Genomic DNA, 15,367 nt, shown 5'->3' on the forward strand with positions numbered 1-15,367 from the left:
ATTTTCATTAGATAATAAGCTTCACATTGATATGCCATAATTGCTATTTTGCATGTACTTTAATGTTATTAAACTGTGAAGAGCTTCTCGTGTGCCAAAAATTGACTATTATTTGTTATAATTGGCAAATTGTAATTTCTTATATTGAAAATTATAATGACAGTTTTTTCAAATTGATATATATATAACATGATCTATTTTTAACATACCTTTATTTAATTTTGAGAAATTTTGTCAGATTTAAGGGGTAACGCCACTCTAGAAGTCAGAAAAAAATGGGATTTTCGGGAATTTTTAAAGTAATAACCGTACAAGTTATAAGGTCAGAATAAAAAAGGCTTTATTAGATGTGTTTTGAAGATGGTTGGTAAATTTTTATAAACAATTTGCACTAAAAATGGCGGCTGTAGGTGCTAGCAAGCAACAACACTATTTCTTTGAAAGGGCTTCATGGCCGGACTGTTTTTTCATTAACGCATGGTCCTAAGTCAAAAAATCAAAAAGTTTCTCATATTATATAGCAAAATCTATGGAACATCGTACGGAAATTAAAAAATATTAATAATTATTAATTTAGTGTAGATATGAACAAAAAGTTTCGAAAAACGGCAGAAAATTCAGCATTAAATTGTTAATAAAAAGTTAAGTAGTTAATTAATCAAAAAATCCGTACGATGTTCACTGCGTTATATTATTTTGCACCTCTCTACGAAATTTCAAGTCGATTAGTTAAAAACTTTTCGAGTGATTTGTCTGGCCAGTTCAAATAAAGTGATTTCGAGAAAAACGCGTTTAAAGTTTTGATTGCCATTCAGCATAAGAAATTTGTTACATAACTTTAATCAGCGATGCCTGCACCATACATTTGGCCTTCTATTTTAACATCCTCCACGTCCTTTTCCTTCTTATAGGATCTAAGATTCAATCTCGATATTTTTGAAGCTTCATTCAAAGATCGTTCTGAAAATTCTATGCATCGGGCGTCGACTTGTAGGCAAAAATTGTAACAATTTTCTCCGACAGACATATCCAAGGCTTTTATTAGTTTCATTACAGTGAATAATCCATCTTTGAATATGCAAACAGATATTTTTTCGACGGATTCATAGTGTCAACGGTGTTGACAAAACCATAATAAATACTCAACTCATCAATGAGTTTTCTTGACAAATTTCACTTTCCTTCAAGAACTTTGTCTATTTTTTCAAATTGGGGGTCATTGTTTATTAACCTAGCTGAATCAGGCCTTTTGCCTTTACCCAGGTACCGTTCTCTACGCTGATTATTGTGCGCGTATCCGCAAATTACGCTGCGCCAACCAAAGAGTGGTTGCTTTCCACCTAAAAAAATTCATATTTCCGACCTGCCCCCCACTTAAAACTTTTTTCTCATATTCTATACATAATAAAGCATCATTTAAGCAAAAAAAAAAAATCGATTTTTTCAAAATTCTAGAGTGGCGTTACCCCTTAAAATCGTTTATATTTTTGTGATTTTTGTTTTTATTGCCAGATTAATCATTACAAGTCATTAATTATTTTTGATAATTAAATAAAATTTTGTGTTAACTGTAATTAAATTAATTGTGAGATCTGTGCCACTTGAATGTGAATTTAATTTCCATTCCAATTCATTTTTACAATTTACTCTCCTCTTTTTGTACTCTTTGGTATATTTTATATCACGTCATAATAATAATTCATTATTTCATCTTCTAATAAATCATTGCAATAAGTTTAATATTAATAATGTGCGAAATAGACTCAAAATAAAATAACTGACATAACCTCAACGTAATCTCTATTCATTGTATTTAATGATTTATATAACAATGAAGTACATATGAATTTTATTAAAATAATTTATATTATATGTTCACAATAACTCGGTATCAATCTTGTTTTCTAGTAAACCAATATTAGATATCTTGTTTAGAGACCTAATCTAACCTCAATTCAATCTTTGTCCCGTTTATGCACTTATGTTCTAACAAAGTTACACATACTTTATTAAGAGACTAAAACTAATTTTACAGTAAAACATTTCCTTAAATTCGGTAACTACAATTGAAATATAATACGAGTTATTTCTACCTTCCACATTTGCACCTCAATCTTTTTGCGCGGTGAATTCGTGCAACAAGAATATTAAAGAAAAATCCGATTTCCACGAAAAAACTCTATTCTACTTTTTCGATTTACTTTTGCATGAGAAATCAGCAGCTTCCCACTTGTACGCGGTAAAAATAGAAAATGTAGACTTGTAAATTAAAATGTACGTTTGACAAGAAAAACAATAAAAAAGGGAGCACATATGGGAAGGAAGGAGTATATTTCATGAAACAAAGACACGTACGATTGTGTCGTTTTCCGCTCGACGTTTTATTTAATTTGTCAACGTCAGTCAGGCCGAGGTTGAAGAGTCGATGACACGATCGTCAAATCTTCAATCAAAATATGACGAAACCGAAGCGCGACACCACGCCATTTTAACCGTAATTAATTTCGGCAGGATTCGTATCACGTGGGTAATTCCGATCATGGCCGATGATTCCATACTAACGCGATTCACGTTCGCGAAATAATTATTCCATTGTCCATCGTGAACATCCGTGTATTTATACAGGCGATAATATTTTTCACAAACGTTTTTTTGTTATGAAACTTTCATCAATGTTTTTGTGACATTTTTCTGATTATAATGAGACCAGACACGACGTAATTTGAAACATTTATTTGTATTACCAGGTGTTTATGCGAGGATTTATTGTAGCGAGATACGGTAAACGGACGACACGTCGGATAACTTCGTTACTTTTCGGTGCTATTCGGATCATCTCGTGATAGTCCGAAGACGTAAACTTCTACGACTAAAATGTCTGAATAAGTTATTTTGAGTAAATATGCCCTGAACAACGAGTTTGGTGTCATTTTAATCAGGAAAGTGGCGCGAATGTGATGGAGAATAAAACAGCAATGCATTAGCTTTATAAATACTCAAACAGATCAATTTGTGAATGTATAAATTTCGAAAATAAATAAATATTGAGAATCTTGATACATTCATAATATAATATATATATTAATTATTTGAAATTTTCATAACATAAGACAAGAAAATTCTCAACTTTTTACATAACTTTTATAACCGCTAATACACAAATATATTATCACCAAATATTTTGAAATAATATTTATACATATTAAAAATATTATACTATTGTAAAGAGGTAGTATCATTGCAGAAGTTATGGTGGGTTCCAAAACAAGCATGAGATTCTATCAGTTTCAGTCTACTGTTTATCGATAATCAAAGGTCAGCATCAAGGCGATCGAGGGTAACATGGCTTGTTCTTGTCCCACCTGTGCATACAAACATCGATAGGAAGATTATTCCCCGAGAATGGTTGTATCGCTTCATAAATCGTTCGATTTATCGTTGCTGACTCACCGGGATCTGCTCACGGTGTATTGCTGCCCTTAGGGCAATCTCATGGGGTTTCGTGATCTATAGGAAACCGTCAACAATTTGCTGCAACTTTTACCTAACTTCTGCGTCTTCCTCCCTTCTTCTTTTGGGAATAATAATAAATTACGTACGTCGTTATAACAATTGATTATGTATAATAATATATTAGCTGTTATAATTTATAATAATGTGTAATATTATATCATAATAAATTATCATAATAATCATGTTTGTCATAGTAAATTATATTTGTTGTATATATTTATATTGTATACAGGGTGTCCCGCAATTAGTGTAGGACCCGAAAAGGGGTGGTAGGTGGGGCGATTCTGAACAACTTTTTCCTTTGCCAAAATATTGGTTGAGGCTCCATTTTCGAGTTATTAGCAAAAAACACTGACCAATGAGAGCGTGCATAGACTGGGCGCGCGAAAGCGTGAGCGACAGCTTCGAATATGACGGCCGATCGTCGTCGTGAACAAACGTATTGATACCGTCGGTATAACGTCGGTATAACGTCGGTATATCGTCGGTATAACAGGAAGCTATTAGGTAAAAGTTAAACCGAATAATGAATTAACATGTTAAGAATAATATTAAGTTCTTCGTAATTCGTGAATGGGAGATAAACCAATTAGTTGTTGTTTACCCAGACCAAGTATCTTGTATTTATTTTAAGCCTTCAAAAAGGAAAAAGAATAAATTCACGAAAATTCATTCTGTCGATTATTCTAATGAAGCAAATGAATAAATTCACGTTTCAAAACGAATGAGTACCTTCCCTACGAAATGGGATAAAATTGGAATAAAATATCTAATGCAGTACCTCATTGAAGTGAAATGAATCAATTGCTGCGTACGTATAATTTTAAAAATACGGAAACAACTTAAATAAAACTTACCCATTGATTCATGAAAAAACTAGCTTCGATAAAAAATATTTGTGTCACCGGGTAGATCTACCGATCAGAGCATCAACAGCTGATATCCTGGCAGGGTCAATGAACTCTCAATTTATTTCACTGTCTCTTTCTAATAATTGCACAACATAAGCACGACCGGTAAACGGACCGAATAAAAACGCGTGAACGATTATTCATAGATATGTATGTTTAACGATACGCTATATTCTCATTATAAGGTATCCGAATTGAGGAATCGATATTATATTGTATTTTATTAGAAGACATTGTTAGAATGGCCACGGATCGCGGTTTCGTTCTCGATCGCGAGGCATACGTCGCGAACGGTTGCTATGCAACGATGATCTGTTGAACGACTGCGGCGTCGATCGACAGTCATCGTTTATTGTCGAAAGATACATGTTGAAATAAAATGTATCGTTGTTTTTAATAAAAAATTCTGTTTTCTTGCTTTCAAGATAATACAGTTTAAATTATTTATGAATATTCGATTATGTGTTTTCATTCGTCGTATTTATGTGCTGAACTCACAGTGAAAATTAGTGAAAATTAGTGAAAAATGACAGAAAAAAGTGATAATGAAAACTAATAATGAGAGATGACAGTGATAGGTGACAGTGAAGTTTCTTGAGAGTTTTTTCAGAGTTTCTATTATTTATGAGAACAGTAGGGATCGGTGGATTGGCCCAGTGACAGAGATGCATTTTCATCGTGATTATTTGCGGTTCAATGGGTGAGTTACATTTAAATTTATTAATTATTCAATTCAAATTTTTATTTGTTGAATAGAAAAGTTATTTACTTTTTAAAAATGAGAATTTGTTCTTTTTCATCATCACAATATCGAACGAAAATAATTTTCCATATTTTATCCGTTATTTCTTTGCCATAACGAATAAACGTATCGAATAAATTCGATTTACTTTGATTACGTGAGTAGAGACTAATTTTGTTATTTTTTATTCATGAATAAATGATAATTCAAAAATAATCCAGATTTTTTTATTCATTATTTAATGTAACTTTCATCTAACAGCTTTCTATTATACCGACGTTATTCCGACGTTATACCGACGTTATACCGACGTTATACCGACATTATCGATACATTTGTTCACGACGACGATCGGCCGTCATATTCGAAGCTTTTGCTCACGCTTTCGCGCACCCGGTCTATGCGCGCTCTCATTGGTCAGTGTTTTTTGCTAATAACTCGAAAATGGAGCCTCAACCAATATTTTGGCAAAGGAAAAAGTTGTTCAGAATCGCCCCACCTACCACCCCTTTTCGGGTCCTACACTAATTGCGGGACACCCTGTATACATGTATGTAGTATGTGTATGTTTCATTTCACTGCATGTATGTAGTATGTAGTATGAAACATATATGTAGTATGTGCTATTTATTAATTATGCGTATAGACGTCATATACGTTGTATATATTTTTTATAAATTATATCTGCTATATATGATCTTTGTGAAACACATATGTTACTGATGAACTATATATATCATATACATTATGTACGTTATATAAATTATGTAGTTTGTTCATGGATTACATATACTATATGCATTATTTATAAATTAAATATGTTGTATACGTTCTTTGTAAATTACATACTTTGTACACACATTACAAATATATATGTATGTAATGCATATATATTCTACCAATTTATTAACTATGTCAATGACGTATCTTCATCTTACCGATATCATGACATACTAAAACCTAACTGCATAAAATATTGTATCTGTTTTAAACCGTAATATACCACGTTATCTTTCATTTCTTACTTGTTTATAGATCATGAAAGAGGTTGCAAGAACTTCGGAAGCTATTTTAAAAATTTACGTTTACAGTATACACGAAGTATTGATATTTTAAACAGTACGCTTTAATGCTCTTTTACGCGGAACACTCCCCGAAGGAAAGATATGCAATTCCATTTAAAATAAAATGCACCTGCATTTTTTGAGTGTACTGTTGCGTTCACAAAGTCGTATTAACCTTTTTATACCACTCTTCTGTTTTTTACTAAATTTAAAATGTAATTCACTTCAGTAAAGTATAAAAGATGATACACTGATTAACTGGTCTATTTTCTTCTATTTTCTATTTTCCTTTCTATTTTCACTTGAAAGTGAAAATAGAAAAAGTTGTGTGGTATATTTTAACTTTCTACGACATTTTTTATAAAGCTGCACAGGTTAGGTGCAACTGCATTTTTTTCTGTAATGCAATAATTTTTTTGTTAATCGATCTATTTTATTATTCTAGATATAAAAGTCAAGATCATCAACGTGGCAATACTTCACTATTTGACATTCTACGTCAAATTCGCATTTTACTTTACTTTGTTGCGTATGATCCAGTCCGAACACTTCAGTTTTTCAATTTTTTCATTACAAGTTTTAATTGATTCGAGCAATGAATTTTATGCTCTGTTAAATCATCCAGCAAAAGAACCAAAATTTTACCTTTTAGATCAAATTTGTATTTAACGAAGATTTTCTGCGAATATCGTACTTCATAAGCTGACGTATCTTGCTCATATTTTAATTTTAATCTTTGCCAAGACGAGTGTGAGGAATATAGTGCACGATTTAAATTGCTATCGTTAAAAAAAATAGGAATAGGATGGTTCGATAACCATCATGTAACGAAAAATGTAAAAAATGTGTTCGAAAATAGAGTGGAACAATGGAATTTTCGTGCAGTTTCGTATTAAAGTACGTTTCGAACATGAAATGGCAGATATGTGGCATATTGACATTTTTATGAAGTTGCTAGTTTATATGCTGGATAACAAAAGAGATCGAGTGGATTAACAAGAAAACTAGGTTGCATTAAAAAATAAAGCGCAGTTGCATTTAACGGGCACTGATGTATCCACATAAAAGATAAGGTCATAGGAAGTTAGGACTACACCACATTTTCTCTATTTTTATGTAGAAACCCCCTGTTCTTAAAATCACCCTTACACTTCTAAAACAACCCCCATACACGTCAATTTTTAAAACCTTGCACAATTGTCCATTACTGTATTGTTATACAGTACAAATATAATGTTATACAGTAATATTTAAAATTGTTATATACTTGTCCAATATAAAGAGTATATCTAAAGTCCGACCCCACCCTTATAATTCAAAAATAGCTTTAAATATGGAAAAATGTTTCAGACGAAAGTTGCAGAATATCAAGGGAACATGGTGGCAAAATTCGACTTTGGATGGACGTTCGAAGGTCAAGCATCTTCAGTGTCTTAAATAGAACTCCCATTTTTTATTGCATATTGTAGCCTTCGGATTTTCAAAACTATGTTTTTTTGTGCAAGTCATTTCCAAGATATGAAGTTTCAAGGTTGACAGACAGGTGGCGTAAATCTAATCGTGCAACCGCGGTGCACTTAGGGTAATGTGAATGCGATATGTCAACTTTGAAACTTCATACCTTGGAAATGACTTACACAAAAAACGTAGGTAGTGTCTTGAAACGGGGGCTACAATATACAATTAAAAGGGAGTTCTATTTAAAAAACTGAAGATAGGTAAGGTCAAATTGCTGCCATATTATGTTATGCACTTCTTGATGTCCTACAACTTTTGTCTGAAGTATTTTTCAATACAGGGTGTCTCACAATTAGTGTAGGTCCTTGAAATGGAGAATAGCTGACGTGATTCTGAATAAGATTTCCCTTTGCGAAAATAGGGTTCGAAGCTTCGTTTCTGAATTATTAAGGAAAAACACGGACCAATCAGAGCGCGAGGATTATTACGCGTTGGATTACTACGCATTGGTTAATTACACATTAGATTACCACGCGTTAGATTCTTACGCTTAGAATTACCACGCGTTGCATTACTACGCGTTGGACTATTGCGCGTTGCATTACTACGCGTTGGACTACTGGCCGTTGAATATCCACGCGCTGGATTACTACGCGTTGGATATCCACACGCTGAATTACTACGCGTTAGATTACTACGCATTAGATTCCTACGCTTATAATTACCACGCGTTGCATTACTACGCGTTGGACTATTGCGCGTTGCATTACTACGCGTTGGACTACTGGCCGTTGAATATCCACGCGCTGGATTACTACGCGTTGGATATCCACACGCTGAATTACTACGCGTTAGATTACTACGCATTAGATTCCTACGCTTAGAATTACCATGCGTAGCATTATTACTTGTTGAATATGCACGTGCTGGATTACTACGCGTTGGATATCCACACGCTGAATTACTACACGTTATATTACTATGCTTGGGTTACTACGCGTACGATTACCACGCGTTGCATTACCACACGTTGCATTACTATGCGTTGGATTACTACGCGTTGGATAATTACGCGTTATCCGAAGCTGCCCCTCTCGCGTCTGCGCACGCGTAATCCTCGCGTTCTGATTGGTCCGTGTTTTTCCTTAATAATTCACAAACAAAGCTTCAAACCCCATTTTTGCAAAAGGGAAATCTTATTCAGAATCACTTCAGCTACCCTCCATTTCAGGGACCTACACTAATTGTGAGACACCCTGTATTTAAAGTCGTTTATGAAATATAACGGCGAGGACTTTAGAGATACCCTGTATGGAGATACTTAAAATTATTTGTTATATACTTGACCAATATAATATTGTTTCTTATTGTCAATAAGATACATTAAAGAAAAATAGAAATTGTAACTAATGAAACTACCACCTCTACAAAATCGTTTGTAAGAGATATTGAAAACTGGAGGTATACTTACGTTGAAGTCGGCCGTGCATTTTACCAAATCAGCTGGATGTCCAGAATACAGCCTCAATGATTGCAGTAGACCCTTTAAATAAACAATCAGGAAATAGTAGACGATTGCACGATACACATGGTTCGTCATCTTTCTTCACGAGTTTCGTTTTGCTCCTATTTCCGCTGTTCACCAAACGCAATGGTCACAATATACGAAATATCACCGTCTGATAAATCAGTGTTCTTTTTTAATTAAATCAGAGTTTTGCAACTCTGCACGTCGTTACAGATATTCATACCGCAACATTTGCGTATTTAATATTCTGTAACGGGGTCATGCTGAAATGTTCAAAAAGAAAATAATGGATTTATTTTGAATAATTTTTTTTATGTGTACGTATTTTTAAACTAATTGCACATGTTAACTGAAAATTTATTCGTTTCTTTTCTCGTGTTTGATGTTTGTTAATTGCGTGAATGATTTTGGAACGCAATTAACGAATGCCAAATATGAGAAGGTATATGAAGATATTTTTTATTATTATGTTTGTATGTATATATAATTGTACAAAGTTTAATTTCATAATTGTCTATATATAATTGTTTTATGTAGTTTGTGTTAAGTAAGAATAAATTAATCATATGCATGTAGTTGCGTGTAATTAGTACATTATATTATTACTCATTGTTGTTATTAATAAGTTACTTGTAATTATTAATAAATTACGTGTACTTATATTATTAACGAATTACTTGTAATTACAGTATTTATAAATAACACATAACATATTATTATTTGCAAATTACATGTTATATATAAATTTTTAATAAATTACATGTAATATATAATTATTAATAAATTACATTTAATATATAACTATTCATGAATCACATGTAATACATTATTAACAATAAATTTAATGTAACGCATAATAGTTAATAAATTACACGTAACTGATTAAATATGATTTAATTTTATGTAACTAAAACAAATTACATAAATTAATTATAAATATATAGATAGTCATTAAACGAAATTTTGTACAATTTTGTGTACATACACATTGATCCAATCAGTAAATAAATGTCAGTAAAAAATTTTCCCACGTATTAAAAACAATTGTTATGTCTTTAACGTATTGAAAAAGGTATGGATGATGTTGTTTTGAAAGATAACAATTTATTGTAGCATCTTTAATCACCTATGATGTTTTCAATCCTATCAGCTCGTAAATCCTTCTAAAACTAAACCAGTACTGATGAGAAGACAAAATTCGACTGAAATTTGAAAATAAAATCTTGGCATAGATGTTCTCTAAATCTAATTTTCTACAGGATTAAAGTTTCAAACGAAAAAATTGTACGAACCGAGTTTATGTTTGTTTAAAATAACGTATCTGTTTTCAATTATGTATACATTTGTAAATTTGAATGATAATAAAATCTATTCTGTTGCTATAATGATAGTGATATATTATTTATGAATAATAAATTCAATTTAGTAAATGTATTAAATGTTAACAAATTATGTATTCAATTTAATAAATGCATGAATTATTAACAACTAATAAATTTATTTTAACACAGAACGATAGTTGTTAATAAATAACAATTTCAGTTTAATAAAAGTATTGATCATTAATAAGTAATATATTGATTTTAATAAATGCATTATTTATTAACAAATAATAAAATCAATTTAATAAAGGAGGATAGTTCTTGATAAATACTCATTTCAGTTTAAGAAAAATATAAAGCATTAATAAGCTATATATAAAATTTAATTAATGCACTAATTATTAACAAATAATAAACCCAATTTAACAAAAATAACTAATTATTAGCGAATAATAATTCAGGTTTAATAAAAGGACAAATAACTAATAAATAATAAATTTAATTTAGTAAATGAACTGATTATATATAAGTAGTAAGTTTAATTTTTTAAACGGGTGGATTATTTGCAAATAATAAATTCAAGTAAATGGTGGAGTTTATAAATAATAAGCAATACACTGAATTTCATAAGAGATTTAGTTATTAATAAATAGTAAATTGAATTTAATAGAGGATCTAGTTATTAGTAAACAATAAATTAAATTTACTGAAAGATTTAGTTATTAATGAACAATAAATTCGATATAATAAAAAATTTTAATTCAAGTTTAATTTACAGTAAATGTAGTAAAAAAATAAGCGAATAAAGAGTATATTCAATATAATTAAACAATAATAAAAATTATTTATTACTAAATCGTAATTATTACTAAATCCTAAATAATTACATTATTTAATATAATAATGTATTAAAAATGTATTATATTTTTAATTATTTAAATTTTTATTATATAAACTGATATTTTTAAATTAATAAAAAAATTAATTCTGTATCACCAAATAATAAATACAATTTAATAAAACAAATATATGACGATAAAATGATATGTTCAACTTAATAAAAGAGTCAATTATTAATGAACAATAAATTGAATTTGACAAAAGAATTATTGATGGATATAGTTGAAAAGAAGTAAAAAATTTTGAAAATAATGAACGTGATAGCATAGATGAAATTGCTGGGGAAATAAATATCGATTTGGAAGGTTCCCGATTTATTTCGCAACAAATTCGGATTATGTGTCAGCGGGTGTTAACGTTTACATCAAGATGTAAGCCCGCCTACACCGGTTTGAAAATATTTTTTCACCGATAATCCTTCCTCTTATGTCGAATAAATCGCGACCAGAACGGAAATGAACACCCGTTCCCTACCACACGTTTCAAAAAAATTTATTAAGTAATAAAATCACTGGTTATAAATACTGATTTTATTAATACATTATTAAAGTTACGAATATTAAACGATGTGCACTGGTTTCATAAAATTATCTTGAAAATTATTTGTTCATTTCAATTTTTATATTTGGTAAACTGGTGATTTAATAATTGGAAAATTTGGGAAATTGGAAAATGCGAAAATTAGAAAATTGGAAAATTTGGGAAATTAGAAATAGAAAAATGGGAAAATTAGAAAATTTGGGAAATTAGAAATGGGAAAATTGGAAAATGAGAAAATGGGTAAATTATAAATTTAGGAAAATTAGAAAATTGGAAAACGTGAAGTTCTAAAATTGCGAACTTGAAATCATTTGAGAAGTCAAAATATAGGATAACTAAAAAATTGAAAAATAAGACGTTCGAGATATTGGAGAATGGGATAATTGAAAAATTAGAAAATTTGAAGGTTGAAGAATGAGAAATTTCAAAATTTGAAAACTTGACTTAAAGATGTATAAATTTGCAACACACGTTCTCATAAAAATAAGAACTATTATAATCATCCTACTGTATCCATTCGACGTAAATGTTCATATCTCATATTTCAAAAATAAAAGACTATAAAATAGAAATCAAAAACTAAGAATATTTCGTATCAAAACAATTCGAAACTTCTGTTACTACACCCTTGGACAAAAAGATAGCACATGTGTGCTATCTTTAATTTCTTGAAAACTACTTAGAATTTTTTAATGAATACTCCCACCCATTTGTCTTTGTTTTTTTACTAATCTTTCTTTTTTTAAATCATGGTAGTAAAATGAAAATGTCAGTAAAAAAAAATTCGTTTCCATTTCTTCGAAGACAAATGGGTGGGGGTGGAGTAATGATTTGGGTTGGAATTTAAACGGAATGGATACAAAGGCAAAACAAATGTACAGTTTCTTCAAGGAAAAATGAATTATCAAAAATATATAAATTTACTCTCAAAACAAGGTATTGAACACGCACTACGAATTACCACTGATAAATTTATTTTTTAACATGGCAATGCTGCAATTCTCCAAATTAAAGTCGAAGAACAATTTTTTTAAAGAGAAAACGTATCGGTTTTACTGTTCTCCGCACGCTCCCTGGACCTGAATATTATTGAAAATTATTGGGGAGAACTAGCACGTGCTGTATATAAGAATGGAAAACAGCATGATAATATTAAACAATTAAAAGAAGCTATTAAGATAGATTGGGATAGTTTGCCACAAAATACAATTAAAATGTTATACAAATCCTTACCAAAGCGGGTACTCGAAGGAATAGAAAATAAAGGCGGATTATTATTATTATCATATCATTATTAACTTTATATTAATTGCAATGTAACTTTCTTTTTTATGAAAATATATGTATAAATTCTGTGAATGTGCTATCATTTCGCCGGCACTATTTGTATATTTCTTTTGCTTCCTCAAAAACCTAGCAAGGTCAACCATATCTACTAAGAAGTTCTTTCTCACTGCCATGTAACAATTAGAATGGTATGTATTACATTAAAAAATTCTAAGTAGTTTTCAAGAAATTAAAGATAGCACACATGTGCTATCTTTTTGTCCAAGGGTGTACATTAGTATGTATGCGTTCAATATTTTGATATTTTTTAATAAGCAACACTAACTGTCCATTATAACTGAATTCATTTATTGTTCATCGTCTGTTTATCATTTTTCCATTTACTGTTCATCGTCTGTTTATCATTTTTTTATTTATTGATCATCGTCTGTTTATCATTTTGTCATTTATTGTTCATCGTCTATTTATCATCTCTTCATTTACTATTTATCGTCTGTTTATTACCTCTTTATATACTGTTTATCGTCTGTTTATCATCTCTTTATTTACTGTTTATCCGTTATTTATCACCTCTTCATTTAATATTAATTATCTACCTGCCTACACCGAAAAATTACACGATCGAAGCTCTCCATAACTATTTTCATTAAACATTGAACTTCAAATTGGGACTCTCTTGCTATTTCAAAAAAATATATATTCATCAAATTACAACCTGAAAATATTTGGAAGTCCACGATTCGGTATGCAATAATCTGATACATAACCTATAACCGTAGTTCGAAAATAACTCGTAAGTGGGACGCAACGATCTCGTTCAAATTGTTGTTAACCGACAGCCCGGTGGTTTGACTAATTAATTTGGTTTTAAACTTTCACGCCGGATTTTTGAGCGGTGTATGATGAAAGTTCGTCGTTAAAAATTCCATCGAAAATTCGTATGAACGACGAGCCACTTTTAAGCGCCGCCAGAGAATAAATCTCTGCTGAAAGATGTTCATATAGATTTTCTGTAGCATTGTATGGCGTACCATAAGGGAACATTCTTTACTTCCTGCGAACATAGTTACTTTTCAATGTATTAATCTTTTAATAAATAAATTTTGTAATTATTTTGTTTAAAGCTTGTATATTACGAGTTTGGTATATTATTATTATTGTATTGCTAATACAATATATTATAACATAATAATTATATATTATAATATAATAATTTATATAATTAAGCAAATATTATTAATTATTTGTTTAGTTATTATAGGGTACATTATTATTATAAATACTCTATTAATAATTACCATAATATTACTAATATTAATAATTAATCATTATACTTATACATAAAATATAATTTTGTACTAATAATTATATATATAATCTATATAATAAATAATAATACATAATAACTTATTAATAATTACATGGTAATACATATAATATATGATAATTTATTAATGCATTAATAATCAAGAATAATTATATTAAAATAAATATTGAAATTATAAAAATTATTTTTGATGTAAACTCCCCGAAAAAAAGAATAAAAGAAGCTCTGATGAAAAGTAATAATCGATGATATATGTATTTCAACTGTTTAATTAATTTAATTAATCCATAATATTCTTAAATTAATTAATGTATAATATTGTTAATTTAATTGATTTATAATAACTGATTAAATTTAAATTTAACTATTAATTAATTATATATTATGATATCACAAAATTTAATTGATTTATATCTTTAAATTAATTGATTTATAATATATTTAATTTAATTGATCCCTGATAGTTTCAAATTAATTTATAATAGTTTTAACTATTAAGTATTACAGCTTATTGTTATTTATAATATTTATAAAAATTCATAATTAATTGTACCCCACTTATCAAGTTATTAAATACAAAATTAACAAAAAAGTAATAGTTATATTTTTTCTGGTGAAATATATGAAAGACGTTTTCAGTTAAATTCTTCTAAAACGAAAATTGGAAAATTGGAAAATTGGAAAATTGAAAAATTAGAAAATTGAAAAATTGAAAATTTGAAAAATTAGAAAATTGAAAAATTGAAAAATTGAAAAATTGAAAAATTGAAAAATT

At 29.5% G+C, this 15,367-nt stretch overlaps 1 protein-coding gene across 8 annotated transcripts in view; it reads right to left on the bottom strand.

Annotated features, from left to right (window-relative positions):
• Mp (collagen XV/XVIII-type protein multiplexin) overlaps positions 1-15,367 on the bottom strand; it is a 582,981-nt gene that overhangs the window by 120,048 nt on the left and 447,566 nt on the right. For 6 of the 8 annotated variants that reach the window (XM_076537426.1, XM_076537422.1, XM_076537424.1 and 3 more), the window contains exon 5: positions 9,160-9,231. The exons of the other annotated variants lie outside the window; for them this stretch is intronic. In XM_076537426.1, coding sequence (XP_076393541.1) covers positions 9,160-9,231 — 72 coding nt within the window. The remainder of the gene's footprint in view (positions 1-9,159; positions 9,232-15,367) is intronic. 8 annotated transcript variants of the gene reach the window in all.

Source organism: Megachile rotundata, chromosome 11 (assembly GCF_050947335.1).
Source record: "Megachile rotundata isolate GNS110a chromosome 11, iyMegRotu1, whole genome shotgun sequence".
Classification (NCBI taxonomy): Eukaryota; Metazoa; Arthropoda; class Insecta; order Hymenoptera; family Megachilidae; genus Megachile; species Megachile rotundata.